The sequence below is a fragment of the Schistocerca nitens genome, chromosome 1 (assembly GCF_023898315.1).
Source record: "Schistocerca nitens isolate TAMUIC-IGC-003100 chromosome 1, iqSchNite1.1, whole genome shotgun sequence".
Lineage (NCBI taxonomy): Eukaryota > Metazoa > Arthropoda > Insecta > Orthoptera > Acrididae > Schistocerca > Schistocerca nitens.
Window position 1 is genome coordinate 1,007,588,467 of NC_064614.1, and position 20,441 is coordinate 1,007,608,907.

General features: G+C 41.7%; 1 protein-coding gene across 1 annotated transcript in view; it reads left to right on the forward strand.

The window, feature by feature from the left end:
• LOC126195517 (Hermansky-Pudlak syndrome 1 protein homolog) overlaps positions 1-20,441 on the forward strand; it is a 171,539-nt gene that overhangs the window by 95,460 nt on the left and 55,638 nt on the right. Inside the window, exons 6-8 of the mRNA XM_049934147.1 lie at positions 6,321-6,783; positions 19,132-19,277; positions 19,354-19,467. Coding sequence (XP_049790104.1) covers positions 6,321-6,783; positions 19,132-19,277; positions 19,354-19,467 — 723 coding nt within the window. The remainder of the gene's footprint in view (positions 1-6,320; positions 6,784-19,131; positions 19,278-19,353; positions 19,468-20,441) is intronic.

Genomic DNA, 20,441 nt, shown 5'->3' on the forward strand with positions numbered 1-20,441 from the left:
CTGACAGCTTTGCTTTTATTTTCAACATTAAATTTATTTTATTTTATTTTTTATGAATTGTTTGCAATCTTTAACATGATTAAAAATTGGGGACTGTGTCTCAGAATGGCTCCTTTCGTTTTTTGGTGCCTAAATATTAGGTTGGTGCACAAATTCATAGTATGTTTGTTTTGCTTGAGGGTATGCTCCACTTGCTGTGTGTGATTTTTTTTTTTATCAATTGTCATTCTTTATTTAAGTTCCCTGTTGCTATTTGAGTTTACTTTTTTCCGTTTTATCATTTGTAGCCAGTGGATGAAGATGTGGACACTAGAAAATGGAGTGCCAAGTGAAGAAATAGGAACATTTCTGACATGTTCTTCCATTTGAGTTCAGTAAAGGGGCAAAAGCAGTGGAGGTAGCCAGAAACATTTGTCCCATGTATGGGGATAATGCCATTGGAGAGAGCATGGCGAGGAAAATGGTTTTCTCATTTTAAAGAGGATAGTTTTGACATTAGTGACTCTCCACATTCAAGAAGATCTTGTTTAAATGCATTAATCCACAATGCTCCACATCAGTGTACTGAAGAACTGGGAAATGTGATGAACTGTGATCATTCCACCATTGTGCAAAATTTGCATCCAGTGAGGAAAGTTGTACTGTGTGCTCTAAGCCAAAATCACAAAAATCAATGGCTGCCCATATGTCCATCTCTGCTTTTTTGTCATCAATTGGCTCATGAACCATACCAACCATTCCTGTTCTGTATCATGACTGGTGATGATAAGAGGTCGAATGATTGAGCCAAAACAACACAGCATCTCCCGGTACAATGACCTGACGCACCCACAAAAGAAAATGTTATCATGGTTGCCACAAGTTCTGGAAATCAGGGAAGTTCAAACGTGTCAGGGAAATATCAGGGAAATTTGAAAAAAACACTGGAAAAATCTCGCTTTTGTCTCAGCAGATGAAATGGTTTGTTTACGAGATATCGTGCACCATCGCCGGCTGGGTGCCGCTTCCCTACTCCCCCATTCTTACTGCTTCTCCCCTTCCTACCACTCCTCTCAGCTTGCAGTCAGTGCTGCCACCACTTCGTGTCACTAGCCTAGCAGCTGCAGATGAGAGGCAGTGGTTTGTTTGGCTCTGATTCTCAGAGGCTGTCGACGCAGTGGTCGGAGATGTCGGTCAGGTGTGCGTGAGTTGTGTCTGAGAGATTGCGTGATTGTGTATGTGCTCTCATTTTCTGACAAAGGCTATGGCTGAAAATTTAGTTGTGAGAGTGTAGTTGTCTTTTCTACATGCCTGTCTGCGGCTCAGCAATATTCTTTTTGGTGAATTGTTACCTATCCTTATTTGTACCTGATTCTCAGAGTATCAGGGCGAGTTATCAGTTGCATGAATTGATCACTGTAGTCTCTTTTCATCAACATGGTGTCTGTGACACGTGATTAGCTGGCTACACGAGTGGACTCCCATGATGGGCCAAAACTGCAGGCCATTTCTGCCAATCGAAATCCATTGTTTCCCACTAATGTCCAAGCCCTGCCCATTGGATCTAGTCTCACTGATATGCCTGCAGGCTGGATCTATTTGTGTGTGGCGTAATGCAGTGGATTTTTGTGATTTTTCCATGGACCTGGGACTGGGTGCTCCGTGGCAGGCCAGAAGCCACAGGTGATGGATTTCAGGAATTGCAACTGTCTCACCGCAAGTAGTTTTACAGTGTGGCATTTTATAGACATTTTATTTATTATAGTACATTTTGGCACCTCAAAAGTAGTTTATATAATAGAAAGTATGGATGATAAGAAGAAGAAAATTGTGGCAGTCGCTGGCAGTTTGTATGCACAGATATTTCTTGAAAGAAAAATCACGCAATACCTGTAAAATAATAGACATAACACAGTGGGTGATAACTGACAATAACGGATGTAGTAGAACCAACATTTTATTGGTGGTCACCTATAGTGTTGGCTTACACAACTCTTCCCTGCCTTATACACTTCTTTCAAGACACCTACGTTTTCCGAGGTTCTTTCTGAAATCAGTAAAGGTATTTTAAATCTGTCTTGCGACTCCAAGGAAATGTGTATTTTTGTCAGCAAATGTAGTTTGTTTTATTGAAATAAAATAACAACAGTGGTCTTAATGAAACACATACACCATTTGGTTTGCTTTCTCCATCTAACATTTTTTGTCAACTTATATTTTTACTTTACCTTGAGATCTCAAAATTTATCAGGGAAAAATGCTAAAACTTGTCTGGATATAGGGAAATATTAGGAAATTTCAGTTGGGGAAACTTGGGGCAAGTGTGGTTATGCATCTGGTGGAACAGTGATGATGTACTATTAATTTCTTCCCTAAGGTGTAACCATCACTACTGACATTTATTGTCAATGACTGAGATGTCTTGCAGATGCAGTCCAAGAACGACTACAAGGAAGACTCCAAAAAGTGATCCTACTCCATGGTAACACCCACCCACATTCTGCTAGACTGGCAAAAAACACTATACAGGAGTTGGTTTGGGAAATCAATCTGCACCAGCATTATTAATCTAATCTTGTGGCCTCAGAGTTTCACGTTTTCTGCTGTCTATTGAACAACCTCCAAGGAACTTCCTTTCTGGATGAAACTGTGCTCGGAACATGGCTCAATGACTTTTTCACCTCAAAACCATGTGATTCCTACAGTCACAGAATCGAAAAGTTACCCTACTATTGGCAGACTGTTGTAAATAGTGAAAAAGAATATATTAGTGATGACTTAAGTCTCTGTTATGTGTATCTGTTGTTTTATTAAACTTGTAGAAAAATTCTACGAACTTGTGTACCAGTCTAATATTTAAGGGTCTGACAGAACTTTCTAATGTGTGTTATCTGGCTTTTTAAACTGAACATTGTTACTGATGTGTATATTTGTGAATTAATCAGAATTCCATTTTAGAGAGTTTTGCATTTACATTGTTTTTTACTTACACTTAGTCCAGTTCTAGATTATCAGTACGAATCTGCGTCTTAAAATTTGTAAAACCTCAGTGTTAGGCATGAAATTTGGTGGAATTTCCCAAAACCAACTGTTACTTTTATTGTTTTGCAGAAATTATCTGAAAGTTCAAGATCTGTTACAGACAAATCACAATGTTCCCTGTCTATTTATAAGTGTGTACATGATTATTGATGTGAAGTTTTATTTACCTTTGATGTGCTGTTGACCAGTTACGACATGCCAGAACTGTGAAGAATATTTATGACAATAGTGCTGATGTCATCTCTAGAATTTATATATCTGGATACCACAATCATTGTTGGATGGGGGGGGGGGGGGGCAGGGGGGGCGGAGGTTCTCATACAAATGCATATTCCTCGACCATGTAAGGAGTTTCTACAATAACAGGTGATCTTTTTGTAGAAAGATAATATTGTATGCTGAATTTTTGTCCATCTGCAGCATTGTTGTGGGATGCACACTGCTGTGCTATTAAAGACTGAAAGTAAACTTGCAGTTGATATACTTTTTTTCTGCATGTTATGATGAAGATTTGTTAGATTTATGTGAATTTTAAAGTTACATTTTTATGACTTTTTCCTTTTGATTCTTTGTAAGCTTGCATTTGCTGTGTTGGAATCTATTTATTGTAGACAAACTTGAGAAAATTTTGGAGTGTTAGAGACATTTTTTTAAAGAGTAGAACTTACTTTCACAATTTATCCTAAACAGGCATAGGTTTCCTCATGATAACAGATATTTGACTATTTGTGGCCTGAAACTCTTTTTTCTTTGCTGTTGCTATTCAGCTCAAAATACCTTCTCTGTTTTGTTAAGGTATTGGCCCTGTCTTGTGAAACTGTGACTACTGGCAGGCCTGACTGTGACAGCACAACTTGCTCTAAGACAGCACAACTTGCTCTAAGTCAGCCATTATCAGTGCCATCTCCAGCCTGATATTAAAAGCTCATCAAAGTGCATATTACTGCTTCATGTTGGAGAAACTGTTTTGTACTGGTCGCCATCAAAATTTGTTTTTCATGTATGCAACCATTGCCTGTTTCCTCTTTCTCCCAGCATTTCTACCAGTTATCATTTTCCAGCCACCTTCCTCCCCTGTCGACAATCTTGGTAATAGCTTTCCTCCTTCCTTCAGTTGTGTCTGGCACAGAATTCACCTTCCAGTTTGCTATCAAAATCTTCTCATTGCTTACTCTGTATTTCTAGGAATGGTTTCTCGACTTTCTCAGTGGCCTCTTTGGTGCACTACACCTAGCAAATCATTTATGAAAAGAATAATAGTAAGTTCTGCTACTCATTAACTTATGATTGCTGTCACAATTTTAGCTTACATTCGAAAGATTTAGAATGAATGTTCTGGCAAATGAAACTTTATTATATTCAGATTTGTAAGTAGGTGGGAATGTGTAATATTTGTTAAAGGTTCAGTAACTTTCGCTGATGAAAATAAACGGAAATAGTACATCACATTCCACAAGTAACAGTCTTTTATGACTGTAATAAAATCATAATTAGACAATATGCATTTCACTTTATTTCAGAGCATCTTCAGTGGTCAGATTTTTTGCTTCCTACTTCATTCCTAATTTTCTTCCATACACAGGTGCTCAATTTTTAGAACATTGTACATTACTGACACTGGCTATATCTTTGTTTTCATGTTGTGTAAAACAAAAATATATCCAATGTCAGGAAAGTGAAGTGTTATAAAAATTGAGCACCTATATGTGAAAAAGCATTAGGAATGAGGTAGGAAACAAAAGATCTGAATTGCGTATGATATAAATAAGACTTTTGTCACAGTTGCAAAAGACAATATGTAACCTATATTAGTTTTATAACTACTAGTGTGGAGAATGAAGGCCTGTCAACAAAAAAGATAACATGCATACTATTCTTTTGGCGCTCTTTATGACAGCGGAATGAAATAGTGGTTACTTGAATGTAAAAGGAAATGACAATTTATCACACTAAGATTATTTGATAAGATTGTTCACAATTTGTCATTTACGAAACGAAATCTATGGCATGTCTTTTGGATTTTCAAAAAACACAAGACATTTTCTGAAATTCACAGTGGAACGTCATATTTTTATGTTACTGACAAAAATAAATACTTATGTTTATGTACATTTAAAAATAATTGTTGATATTCTAGGCTGGAGTTTCCCTTCTTTAAAAATATATTGTGTTAGAACACTATACACAGTTTGTGCATGACAAATATCTGCGATTCTCTCTCTCTCTCTCTCTCTCACTTTCTCTTTCTCGCTCTTTCTCTGTGGCCCTCTTGAAAATCTCTTCTGTCTACTCTTAACATGTCTTGGAAATCAAGTGTAGATAAATAAATGAAGAAACAGATGTTACAATTTTTTTACTGTTTTCGCAAACATGTGAAAATTGTCAATGATGGTTAATATGTCTCCTATTCTTACTTTAAAGATCTTTTGTGATGTACAAATCAATTCATCATAACATGGTTTATGAGGATATGCCGGGGAGATCATAGAACACACATCTCCAGATGTCCAGCTGGGTTAACATTTATGTTCTGCATAGTATTGTGATGGCTAGGTTTTTGGAGTTGAGATACTATGCACATCTAAAATCAACACTTGTAAAAGATGATTGGGTCATTTGTCAGTATATTGTACAGAAAAACGGAATCATTAACTTGATTGGACATGTTGATACAAGTCTTTCTCATCTTAATGGTTTGTAAATATTAATTAAATAGGCAGGTCATGACTCACCTTTCCTCCTGGCTTCAGAATAACTGCCTCTTCCATTAATTATTTCCTTTGTGCTGTGGAGGAACATGTGTTTTCCAAAATTAGGAATAGACCTGCCATCTTTATTTTTGAGCTTGCCTGTTTGCTTTACTAGGATTTGTTTTTCCTGATAGTTAGTAATAGCCATCCCATACATCTCTCTATGAATTTAATGAATTTCTGAACGCGCACACACACACACACACACACACACACACACACACACACACACACATGGGATTTTGTAGACCGTACCATGGAAAAATCGGAGAGGGTCAAAATGATGTCATCATAGACAGTAGCTTTGGTGTAATACTTCCATTGACTACAGTAATATCTAATGATAACAACATTTATTGCATAAAGTATACATTGTTTGGTGAAGGCATTTGGTATGCTCTATTATCACTTAAAAGGACTGAAAAACAGCATTTTCAGTAATAACAAGCAGTAATTTGTATTTATTGTTGCTTGTACATGAATAATGATAGTTAGTTTACTTTACATTTGTTATACATTCTTCTATACTATACTTATGCCTTTTTTCAGACACATGGTGCTTCAGTTGCTTCTGGCCTGTGTGAAGCCTTTGGGGCCATAAACGAACTGCAAAATGTGCAGCTGCAGAAGGATATAGATGAACTGAGACATTCTTTTGATAATTTAGATTCCAGTATAAAGAAAATTTTGGAAGGATATAAAAAACTACGCTCCTCAAAGCATGAAATAGAAATTAGCTACAAAAAGCTTACCAGTAAATGGGACTTCCTAAGGAAAAAATACATTGAATATATAAAAACTCAAGACAGTGAGTGTATACTTAGAATAGAATCAAGTACAGCAAGCTTCATGGATGTATTGAAGGAAATGCTGCAACTTACATGCTGGGATACATCTCTGATGCACCAAGGGAAAGAACTGCTGTTGACTGTTGCAAACCATGTGAAGCAAAAGTTATCCCATTTCAGCGAATTTCTTAAAGTCAAAGCCTTAAGAAACTTTACGTTGGGATCATATCCTTTTATAAACATAATTATGTTATTGTTCCTTTTTGTAACTCCATAAAGTATATACAGCATGAGATGAAAGGAATTAAAAGATCATTTGTGTACTGAGTGTATCTAATAAAGGTTTTTCTAATTTAATACTGTAATAAGGATAGAGATATGATTTATCTTGAACAGAAATATCTTCTCCATGCAGACAAGCATGGATTTCACAAACATCAGTCATGCAAAACCTGATGTGTGCTTTTCTCATATGCTATCCAGAAAACCATAAATTAAAATTATCAGGTAGACACAGTTTTTCTTGGCTTCAGGAAAGTATTTGACTGAGTACCACACCTGAGCTTGTTATTGAATCTACATCTACATAAATACTCTGCAATCCACCATATGGTGCATCGCGGAGGGTACCTCATACCATAACTAGTATCTTCTCTCCCTGTTCCACTCCCAAACAGAACGGGGGGAAAATGACTGCCTATATGCCTCTGTACAAGCCCTGATCTCTCTTATCTTATCTTTGTGGTCTTTCCACGAAATATAAGTAGGCAGCAGTAAAATTGTACTGCAGTCAGCCTCAAATGCTGGTTCTCTAAATTTCCTCAGTAGCAATTCACGAAAAGAACGCCTCCTTTCCTCTAGAGCCTCCTACCTGAGTTCCTGAAGCATTTCCGTAACACTCGCGTGATGATCAAACTTACCAGTAACAAATCTAGCAGCCCGCCTCTGAATTGCTTCTATATCCTCCCTCAATCCGACCTGATAGGGATCCCAAACGCTCGAGCAGTACTCAAGAATAGGTCGTATTAGTGTTTTATAAGCAGTCTCCTTTACAGATGAACCACATTTTCCCAATATTCTACCAACGAACCGGGAAAGACGACTATCCACCTTCGCCACAACTGCCATTACATGCTTGTCCCACTTCATATCGCTCTGCAGTGCTATGCCCAAGTATTTAATCGACGTGACTGTGTCAAGCGCTACGCTACCAATGGAGTATTCAGACATTACGGGATTCTTTTTCCTATTCATCTGCATTAATTTACATTTATCTATATTTATAGTTAGCTCATCATCAGCAAACAGCCGCACATTGCTATCCACCCTATCCAAAAGATCATTTATGTAGATACAAAACAACAGCGGACCTACCACACTTCCCTGGGGCACTCCAGATGATACCCTCACCTCCAACTAACACTCACCATTGAGGACAACGTATTGGTTTCTATTACTTAATAAGTCTTCGAGCCACTCACATATTTGGGAACCAATCCCATACGCTCATTCCTTAGTTAGGAGTCTGCAGTGGGGCACCGAGTCAAACGCTTTTCGGAAGTCTAGGAATATGGCATCCGTCTGATACCCATCATCTGTGGTTCGCAAGATATCATAAGAAAAAAGGGCGATTTGCGTTCCGCAGGAGCGATGCTTTCTAAAGCTGTGCTGATGCATGAACAGCAACTTCTCTGTCTCAAGGATATTCATTATATTCAAACTGAGAATATGTTCGAGAATCCTGCAACAAACCGATGTTAAGGATATTGGTCTGTAATTTTGAGGATCCGTCCTTCTACCCTTCTTATATACAGGCGTCACCTGCGCTTTTTTCCAGTCACTCGGGACTTTACATTGGGCAAGCGATTCGCGATAAATGCAAGTTAAGTAAGGAGCCAATGCAGTAGATTACTCTCTGTAAAACTGAATTGGAATCCCATCAGGACCTGGCGATTTATTTGTTTTCAACCCTTTCAGCTGCTTCACAACCCCAGAGATGTCTATCACTATGTCCTCCATACGGGAATCTGTACAATACTCGAACGGCGGCATGTTTGTACGATCCTCCTGCGTGAAAGATTTCTCAAATGCTAAATTTAAAATTTCAGCTTTCGTTTTGCTGTCTTCTGTTGCCAGGCCAGACTGATTAGTGAGTGACTGGATGAAATCCTTCGACCCACTTACCGATTCTACGTAAGACCAGAATTTCCTTGGGTTTTCAGCAAGATCTTTTGCTAGGGTATGATAGTGGTAGTGGTTGTATGCTTTGCGCATTGCTCTTTTTACAGCAGCATGAATCTCTACTAACTTTTGCCTGTTCTCATTCTCCCGATCTTTCTTGTACCGCGAGTGCAACTGTCTTTGCTTCCTGAGCATTCTTCGAATTGTGCTGTTAAACCATGGTGGGTCTTTTCCGTCCGTAACCCACTTTTTTGGCACATACTTGTCCAATGTGTGATTTACAGTGTGTTTAAAATTTGCCCATAATTCTTCCCTGTCCATCGTACTGGAAGTAAATGAAGTAAATTCATTTAATAAGTGGGATGCTAACAACTGCTTATCTGCTCTTTCTAGTAAGAATGCTCTCCTAGCCTTCTTGACCAACTTTTTAACTTTCATAACCATAGTCGTAGTGACAACATCATGATCACTAATCCCTGTCTCAAGCCCCCAGGGGCTCAGCATTCATTTGCTGGGTACGTTCCTGAGCTGGGGACTGGTAAGCGCTGCCAGTCCTCTGTCACCATAAGCTCTGGGCATACTTCAGCGACCACCATGCGGCATGGCGGTGGAATGTTGTGTGTCTCAGGGAGTGGGGATCTTGGCTTGACCGCCCGGATCGTGAGGATGGGATAAACCTCTATAAACAACCCCTCAATCTCAAGGTGTGCTGCGCGCTGATGAGATGCATGGCTTGTTGAGGTGGAACAGTCATTAGCGGGCAACCTCTGGGGAACCTGCCGCACCTCAGTTGTATAAGGCTTACCTAGGCATGCGGGGCTCTGTCTAGGTGGACTTCTAGTTCCCTAGCTGCTCGTGGGACCGAGATGGAACCCTCGAACTTTTATTCTTCTCCTGCCAGCGGAAAGGGTGGACCGCTGGTGGGTTCTAACACCCAATCCAACAAGAGGGCTCGTGTAGCCAGTCCTCCTGATTCAGTTACTAGTAACAGAATGCAAACTGCTTCAGAGAATGTGTTTCTCTTAATTAAAAGAAAGGAGGGGAGTTTTGATAAAGTTTCACCATTTTATATAAAGAAAGGCTTAGAAGGCATTGCTGGCACCTTAAAATCTGTCAAGCGCTTGCGAAATGGAACCTTGTTGGTTGAAACATCTAGTTTCCAGCAAGTCCAGAACCTTCAGAAAGCACAATTTCTTGGGGAGTTTGCGATAGAGACTGAATTTCACAACACCTTGAACTACAGCAAGGGTGCTGTGACTTGCAGAGATCTCGTTGATATTCCCCAAGACGAACTGAAGGCTGAATGGTCCCGGGAAGGAATTGTCGACGTGCAACACGTTATGAAACGAGTGGATGGTACTCTCATAAAGACTGACTCATTTATCCTTACATTTAACAGCACCAAATTGCCAGAGCGTGTGAAGGCAGGTTTCCTACGTCTCAGTGTACGGCCTTATTTCCCCAACCCCATGCGGTGTTTTAAATGCCAACACTTTGGGCACACTACTCTCGGCTGTAGAGGGGAAGCCACTTGCGGGAATTGTGGTAAAGCTGCCCATGAGGGAGTTGGTTGCTCCTCTCCTCCCAAGTGTGTCAACTGCTCCACCCTGTGTGATGGCTGCCATTATACAGTGGAACATGAATGGATTCCGGGCACATGTGGAGGAACTGAACCTCCTAGCACGGCAACGCCCCCTGTGCTTGTGTTTACAGGAAACGCATTTAAAACCATCTGATGCTCCTGTACTAAGGGGTTATACGTTATATCGCAAAGATGACCTGACTGGAGAAAGGGCCAAAGGTGGAGTTGCCGTGTTTGTCAATAATGACCACCACTCCTCTGCTCTCCCCCTCAATACTGACCTGCAAGCAGTTGCAGTTGAAATTCATTCACATCGGAGGCTTACTATTTGCTCCCTTTATTTACCCCCTCTGGATGCAATGACCTTAGACGCTCTCACAGATCTTATCGACCAACTCCCTCGGCCATTTCTCCTCCTGGGAGACTTCAATGCCCATCATGTCCTGTGGGGCTCCACTTCTCTTTGCACTCGAGGTTGAATGTTGGAGTTTTGTGCATCCTAAACACAGGTACTCCGACTCATTTCTCTACTGATACTGGGTCATTCTCAGCCATTGACCTATCTTTCTGCTCTCCAACCCTCACCGACTCTGTTCACTGGGAGGTCATTGACGACCTTCATTCCAGCGATCACTTCCCCATCCGCATTCATCTCCTGGATGGTGTATTGCTGGAGCAGAGGCCGCCATCGTGGATGATTGGCAGAGCTAACTGGCCACTGTTCACTCGGTTGGCTGTCTTTGAACACCGTAACAGCGTACAGGAATGGGTGGATCACATCACACTTGTGATCCATCATGCTGCTGACCTTTCCATACCACAGTTTTCTGGCCCTCTTAAGCGGCGCCTTGTGCCTTGGTGGACAGAAGAGTGCCGTTCAGCCATCCGGGACAGGCGTGCGGTTCTTCGCCGATTTAAATGCCGCCCAACAGCGGTCAATCTTACCGCCTTTTGAATTGCGAGAGCCAGGGCACGCCGTGTCATTAAAGAGAGCAAGAAAAGGTCATGGCAGGAGTTCCTGGACTCCATCAATCATTCCACTTGTTCCACAAAAGTATGGGAAGCCATCCGGAGGATTTCCGGTAAATGCAGCCATTTACCAATCGCTGCAGTCCTGAACCAGGGATGCCTCCAAACGGCACCCAGAGCCATTGCTCAGACGCTGGCAGAGCATTTTGCACAAAGTACTGCCACTGCAACCCAGGATCCAGCGTTTCGTCGCTACCGTACGATTGTCGAAAGAGCGAACTTGGACTTTCGGTCGAACAGTTTTGAGGCCTACAACTCCCCTTTCTCCATGTGGGAACTTGAATCGGCACTTACTGAGACTTCTGACACTGCACCTGCTTACGACCGCAACCGGTACTCCATGCTTCGACATCTGCCAGCGGCGTCAAAGGAAATCCTCCTCGAATGTTTTAATCTCATATGGCAGACAGGAGTGTTCCCCATCTCGTGGAGGGAGGTGATCCTCATCCCTCTCCTCAAACCAGGAAAGGACCGCACATGTCCCGGTAGTTATCGTAGTATCGCCTTGACAAGCTGTGTCGGAAAGACCCTGGAATGGATAGTTAACAGTCGTCTGGTCTGGCTGTTAGAGACCAGACAGCTCCTTAGCCGCTTTCAGTGAGGATTCCAAAAATTTCGGTCCATGGTCGACAACCTGACCCTCCTAGAGGCGGCTATTCAGCAGGCTTTCCTCCGTCAGCATCACTGTATTGGTATTTTCTTTGATATCAGTAAGGCATATGATACTACTTGGAGACACTGTATTCTTGTACAACTGCATCAATGGGGCTTTCGTGGCCGCCTCCCCATTTTCATTTGGTCTTTCCTGTCTCAGCAGTTTTTTTGGATCCGCGTTGGTAACACACTGTCTGATCGCTTTGAGCAAGAGAACGGTGTCCCCCAGGGCAGTGTTTTAAGCGTTACCCTCTTTGTCACAGCCATCAACAGTATAATCTCTACAGTGAGGAGTCCAGTACAGTGCTCCTTGTTTGTGGATGACTTTGCTGTTTTCTGTTCCTCCTCCAGTGTTGCAACCATGAGCCGTCAGTTGCAGCTAACAGTGTGGCGGTTAGAGGAGTGGGCTACAAAGACGGGTTTTCGGTTTTCTGCCGATAAGTGTGTTTGTGTTCATTTTAATCGTTCTTGTCATCTTTTTACTTTGCCTGCCTTGCATATGGGGGATACTGTCCTACATTTTAGAGACACAGTGCGGTTTCTGGGCCTAATTTTTGACTCCAGGTTGTCATGGCTGCCACACCTACGTGATTTGAAAGCCAGAACCCTGAAAGCACTGAACATCCTCAAGTGCCTCAGCCACAGGTCTTGGGGAGCAGACAGGGCGCGTCTCCTTTAGTTTTATCGAGTTTTTGTGCGTTCACGGCTGGACTATGGGTGCACAGTATATGGGTCAGCGAGACCGTCTTATTTGCAGATCCTTGACGCTGTTCACCATGCTGGGATTCGATTGGCCACGGGTGCTTATCGGACCAGTCCCGTACCCAGCCTCTGTGCTGAGGCTGGCGAACCGCCACTTACCATCCGGCAGCAGCTCCTGCTGGTGCGCCGGGCTTGTAAGTTTCTTGCAGCTCCCAGCTCGCCTGCTCACCATCTTGTTGCCCATCCACCTCTGGACCGCCTTTTTTCCCGCCGTCCCCGGGTTACGTTGCCGTTTGGGATCCGTGTGCAATGTGTGCTAGAGTCCCTCGGTGTGGAGTCTGTACAACCCCAAGTCCAGGGTTTTAACCGCCTGCCACCCTGGTTACTGAAGAGGCCCGGAGTGATTTTAGATTTATTGCAGTACAAGAGAGATTGCACTCCTGCCACCGTTTTTAATGCAGCATTTTCTGCCATTTTATCTGAGCACCACGACTATGTAGCTGTTTTTAAGGATGGGTCGAAACAAGGGGATTCCGATGGTTGCTCAGTTGTTTTACCGGATTGTGTCCTCAAGGTCCGACTGCCTCAGACTTTTACTGTCTTTGATGCAGAATTGTCTGCGATCTTGCGGGCACTGGAGCAGATGAGACAATCTTCCTCTCCTAAATTTCTTGTCTGTTCCGATTCACTCAGTGCCCTTCACTCATTGCAATGTTTGTATCCGGCAGACAAAATAGTCCAGACCATCCAGGATGCCCTCCTCCGACTACAGCGACTGGGGAAGGTTGTAGCTTTCTGCTGGGTTCCGGGGTGTGTCGGGATTACTGGGAATGAAAGGGCAGTTCTCGCAGCCAAGGAGGCGTGTCTCGATACACAAGTATCTCAGTGTGCTATCCCCCTGCACGCACTCACCTCGCTGTTGAGCTCACGAGTCATGCATTGGTGGGAGGATGAGTGGCTGGAAGTGACTGACAATAAGCTCCATATAGTCAAGCCCACAACGTGTGTGTGGTGTACTTCCTTTCAGCCCCATCGACAGGACGAGGTTCTCCTCACTCGGCTTCGAATAGGCCACAGCCCTATGACGCATGGCTTCCTGCTCCAGCGAGAGGACCCTCCAATGTGTGGTGCTTGCGGCGTCCAGGCCACTGTGCGCCACATTTTATTGGATTGCGTTTTATTTTCTGACCAGCGGGCCGCGGCTGACTTGCCAGCGGACCTGCCACCTCTTTTAGACAACACTCGGATGAATGTGGTTAAAGTTTTAAAGTTCTGTGCCATGTCAAATGTTTTTCCAAAGATTTTAGGGAGAGGATTTTAATTTGCTCACTGTGTGACAAGCTCGCCCATATTTTATGTAAGTGGCCAGCCACTGACAATTTCCTGTGGCAATCTCGTTGCTATGTTTTCCCTTTCCTTAGGTTTTAATTTCTTATGTAGCATTTTCCTTCTTTTCCTGCTTTCTTTGAGTGTGTGCTTCAGTTTTATTAGGTCTGTCCACATTCATTCCTTTTAATGTGTGTCAGGGCGCTGATGACCTCGATGTTGAGTGCCCATAAGCCCCAACACACACACACACACACACACACACACACACACACACACACACCCTGTCTCAACACTGACACCGTCGATGAGGTCTGGTCTGTTCGTGGCTACCAGATCCAAAATATTTCCATTACACGTTGGCTGTCGATTTAGCTGCTCAAGACACTTTTTGGATAATGTGTTCAAAAGTAATTCACACGATGGCTTGTCTGTACCACCTTTAATGAATCCATAGACATCCCAGTCTATACTACGTAGGTTGAAGTCGCCTCTGACTAATATAGCATGATCCGGGTACTTCTGCGATACAGAGTGTAGACTCCCTTTGAATGATTCTAGGACTGTCACGGTGGAACCTGGTGGCTGGGAATAACACCCAACAATTAACTTTATTTCTCCTAGCTCTGTTAAACGTGTCCAGATAATTTCACAATCACGCTCTACTTCGAACTCAGTAGACACAATACTTTTGACAACTGCAATGAAGACACCACCTCCTACGGTGTCTAATCTGTCTCTCCAATACACATTCCAACCCTCACAAAATATTTCAGAACTTCCTATCTCAGGGTTCAGCGAGGTCTCAGTCCTGAGAATAATTTGCGCACCACACGCTTCCTGGAGGGCAGTCAATTCAGGAACTTTATTCGGAACACTCTGAAAATTTACTGCTAATATCTTGGTAGCTGAAGTGTCTTTACACTGAGCGCGTCCTGATTTCCCTTCCTGCACGTCGACTGGTGAATGTTCATCAGGATACCCGCACTACTGCCTAGCCTAAAAAACCCCTATGTGCACGCCACAAGTACTCTGCTACCCGAGTAGCTGCTTCATTTGTGTAGTGCACCCCTGACCTATCTAGGGGCTTCCTACAATTCCCCACCCAATAGTGCAAGCCTAGAAATCTGCAGCCAAGACCGTCACAGAGTCGATGAAGCCCCTGGCTGAGACCCTCCACTCGGCTCCAAACAAAAGGACCCCGATCCACTCTGGGAACGATGCTGCAAATAGAGAGCTCTGCTTGCACCCCGCGTGCGAGGCGAGCGGTCTTCACCAAATCCGCCAGCCGCCTGTACGAACTGAGGATCGCCTCAGAACCCAAGCGACAGGAATCATTGGTGCCGACATGAGCAACTACTTGCAGACAACTGCACCCCGTACAGTCGATAGCTGCAGGCAAGGCCGCCTCCACATCTTGGATGAGGCCCCCCGCCAGACAAACTGAGTGAACGTTGGAATTCTACAGTACAGTACAATACAGTTATATGGAGTAGCAAACAAAATTTGTGACTGGGTCAAGGATTTCTTATTAGGGAGGACACAGCATATTATCTTAGACAGAGAGTCATTGGCAGATTAGAAGTAACTTCAGATATGCCACAGAGAAATGTGTTAGGATCCTTTGTGTTCATTTTTTATTTTAATGACATTGCAGACAATTCTAACCTCGGACATTTTCGCAATTGATGCAATCACGTATAGTGAAGTTCTGTCCCAAAAAATGCTGCACAAACATCCAGTCAGATCTTGATGAGATTTCCAAGTGGTTTAAAGTTTGGCAGCTAGTTTTAAGTAATGTTAAGGAATGTAAAATTCTGTGCTTCACAAAAGGCAGGAAAGTCGTATCCTCTATGACTACAATACAATATCAGTGACTCTTGGCTGGGATCAATCAGTTCATACATATACCTGGATGTAACAGTTTGTAGAGATACAAAATGGCACAGTCACACAGGCTGTGTTTTAGGTGAAGCTGCTAGCAGACTTTAGTTCATTGGTAGGATACTAGGAAAATGCGATCAGTATACCAAGGAGATTGCTTACAAAACACTCCTGTGGCCCATCCTAGAATATCGCTCAAATGTGTGGGACCTCTATCAAACAGGCCTAGCAAGAGACACTGAAAGTGTAAGAAGAAGGGCAGTGCAGATGGTTACAGGTTAATTTGATCCTTGGGAGAGAGTGTCACAGAAATGCTGGAAAAACAGAACTGGCAGACACTTTCAGCAGATGCACAATGTATCCCTTGAACGTGTGCTTATGAAGTTTCAACAGCTCATTTTAAGTGTGGAATATAGGAATACACTGCAAAGTGGACAGAGTCAAAACCATTGTACAATAAGTCAAAACCATTGTACAATATGCATTAGATGAGTATGTGCCAAGCAAGATTGTAAGAGATGGAAAAGAGCCACCGTGGTACAACAACCGAGTTAGAAAACTGCTATGGAAGCAAAGGGAACTTCACAGCAAACATAAACATAGCCAAAGCCTTGCAGATAAACAAAAATTACACGAAGCAAAATGTAGTGTGAGGAGGGCTATGCGAGAGGCGTTCAATGAATTCGACAGTAAAGTTCTATGTACTGACTTGGCAGAAAATCCTAAGAAATTTTAGCCTTATGTCACAGCGGTAGGTGGATCAAAACAAAATGTCCAGACACTCTGTGACCAAAATGGTACTGAACCAGAGGTGACAGACTATTAAGCCCGAAATACTAAATGTCAAAGCTGCTTCACAGAGGAATACTGCACTGTAGTTCCTTCTCTAGATTGTCGCACAGATGACAAAATGGTAGGGAGATAGAAAAACAATTAAAATCGCTCGAAAGAGGAAAGGTCGCTGGACCTGATGGGATACCAGTTCGATTTTACACAAAGTACATGAAGGAACCTTCTTGCAGCGGTGTACCGTAGGTCTCTAGAAGAATGTAGCGTTCCAAAAGATTGGAAAGGGGCACAGGTCATCCCCGTTTTCAAGAAGGGACGTCGAATAGATGTGCAGAACTATAGACCAATATCTCTAACGTTGATCAGTTGTAGAATTTTGGAACATGTATTACGTTCGAGTACAATGAGTTTTCTGGAGACTAGAAATCTACTCTGTAGGAATCAGCATGGGTTTCGAAAAAGACGATCGTGTGCAACCCAGCTCGGGCTATTTGTTCACGAGGTCAGAGGGCCATATACACGGATTCTCAGGTAGCTGCCGTGTTTCTTGACTTCCGCAAGATGTTTGATACAGTTTCCCACAGTCGTTTAATGAACAAAGTAAGAGCATGTGGACTATCAGATCAATTGTGCGACTGGATCGAAGAGTTCCTAGATAACAGAATGCAGCATGTCATTGTCAATCGAGAGAAGTCTTCGGAAGTAAGAGTGATTTCAGGTGTGCCCGCAGGAGAGTGTTGTAGGACCATAGCTATTCACAATGTACGTTTATAAATGACCTTGTGGATAACATCCTAAGTGCACTGAGACGTTTTGCTGATGATGCTGTAGTATATCGAGAGGTTGTAACAATTGAAAATTGTACTGAAATGCAGGAGAATCTGCAACGAATTGACCCATGGTGTAGCGAATGGCAATTGAATCTCAATGTAGACAAGTGTAATGTGCTGTGAATACATAGAAAGATAGATCCCTTATCATTTAGCTACAATATAGCAGGTCAGCAACTGGAAGCAGTTAATTCCATAAATTAGAGAGTAGGCATTAGGAGTGATTTAAAATGGAATGACCATATAAAGTTAATCGTTGATAAAGCAGATTCCAGACTGAGATTCATTAGAAGAATCCTAAGGAACTACAGTCCGAAAACAAAGGAAGTAGGTTACAGTACACTTGTTCGCCCACTGCTTGAATACTGCTCAGCAGTGTGGGATCCGTACCAGATAGGGTTGATAGAAGAGATAGAGAAGATCCAATGGAGAGCAGCACGCTTCGTTACAGGATTATTTAGTAATTGTGAAAGCATTACGAAGATGATAGATAAACTCCAGTGGAAGAGTCTGCCAGAGAGATGCTCAGTAGCTCGGTACGAGCTTTTGTTAAAGTTTCGAGAACATACCTTCACCAAGGAGTCAAGCGGTATATTACTCCCTCCTACATATATCTCGCAAAGAGACCATGAGGATAAAATCAGAGAGATTAGAGCCCACACAGAGGCATAACGACAATCTTTCTTTCCACGAACAATATGAGACTGGAATAGAAGGGAGAACGGATAGAGGTACTCAAGGTACCCTCCGCCACACACCGTCAGGTGGCTTGCAGAGTATAGATGTAGATGTAAACTTGACCGGGCCTGTGTTATGAGTTGTTAACATTACGGGGACTTGAATCCATTGTAATATAGAGAAATACGTAGTGGGTATCTCATAAAATTATCTCCTCATGAACTGACTGCAGCTGATAATGTTGTTCATTTCACAAATGAAGAAGATAATTTTTGAGATAACAATGCATCTAAACATTGTTCTTAGCACAGGAAAGTTGAGAAAAATTCACTACTGATTCTCATCACCATAAATGGTATCAGAACTCACCTTTTCTCCAAACTATTGAGCTGTGCTGTGAATTAATGTAATGGAATATTTGTCCACCATCTTCATGTTTACACAGTGGCTGCATTACAGACATCAAGGTGGCCATGCCAGAAGGCAACTAATGACCTCCGTCGTGCCACCACACTGCTGTATTTCATTGGTGCTGTACATAAAATTTATTTTACCATCAAATTCTTTAATTTTTTGAATTCTTTTTCTCCTCCCAAAGTGTTCTTGTTAATGGCTACCCTTTTTGCCTGGTCAATTTGGATTTTAGTGACAGTTCATGTTGTTAACTATTTGCAAAGTTACGTTTTCAAAGAAATTAACATTTAATGTGGATTATTTTGTGTTATTGTAGTACACTCTATATTTGAAAATGAGGCTAGTTCATTACTTAAATGCCATATGCAACAACATTGATGATTATTGAAGTTGTGGAATATTGTCTGTTAATATACTGTGACTCTGCTGATTATAAGGATTATTCCTTCTCCTAACATTTTGCATTTTTGTCAGCATTGCTATTTGTTTCTTAACTTGAAACACTAGAGCTTCTCTTACAATCAACAAATACTTGGAAGAATTTCCAGGCCTTGTACATTTTCTGTATATTGACAGAACAAATCACCGTATCACTGCTCCTGGTCTTGACTTCAGCTCAGAAGAAACGATAACTCTTACCAAAAAAAAGGTGTAGTATCAGTTTCTGTTACAATTAATTAAAAATGCAAAATGCATAATTTTAAGAGTATATTTTTTTCTTACAGATCTGGTCCATGGTGGATTTCAGCCGAGCCCATTTACAAGAGGGACACCTAGCTATTATGTGGAAAGATACAACATTCAATTACGCATACTTCTTGTGGTTTGAAGATGCATCCGTAAGTCGTATACATTATGCTGTTAACATTATTGTGAACATCAGTTTATTCATGTATTGTAGCTACATACCCTTGCACAGTCAGCTATCTGTGCACTGCCCATCCTCTTATTACTACCTTTGAATTTCCGTAGCCCTGTTCCTTCCATAGTATCTTTCATGTTTCAAGATGGGTTCCGGAAAGCTTTTGGATTGGTGCTTCCTTCACCGTGTTTTAAAACAGTATAGAAAAGTTAATGTGGCAGTAGTTCACTGGTTTATCTCCAGATTTATGATGTATTTCTTTGTACTTTCTTCTTATGTTGCCTTTTCTTATAGGTTGTTACATAGATATTTTCCATCTCTTATCTGACACAGTAGTATTCTAATGTTTCATGCACATATTGGAGCACTTGAACCTGTCCATACACACGTAATCTTTGAGCTAAGGGGTCCATCTTTTCAGCTCTCTCTCTCTCCTGCTCCCAAAAATTTTCTGTCCTTTCTGACCTTGCTGTCCTATCTTAATCACTTATGTGGTGGTTTATTTTCATTTAAATATTTTATTTGTTAGAAATTACACAATGAATTTTTGTCTGAGCTTTCATAGCCAAACAAAGAGCAGGAAATGGACAAATGGGGAATCAAATAGACCAGCATGAGGTCTAGTTTTGTAAAAAAAAATATTTAATTGCTTGAAGGAATAAGGATAATCAAGAATACAGAATTAATTATTTGAAGGAAAATTACACAATAGATTTTGTTCAAATTGTTGTAGACAAATGAGGAGAGCGTAACGGACAAATTGGGTATCAAATTGACCAGTATGAGGTCTCGTTAAAAAAGTTTAATTGCTTTGCAAACAACTGTTTCTATCAATGTGAATGAAGTGTCACAATTTTCATCTCATCAAGACTAGCTATTTTGTTCATAACAGCTACATTGGTATGCTGTTTGTCAAAATGGCATCCTTTGAATCAAATATATAATTTAGAG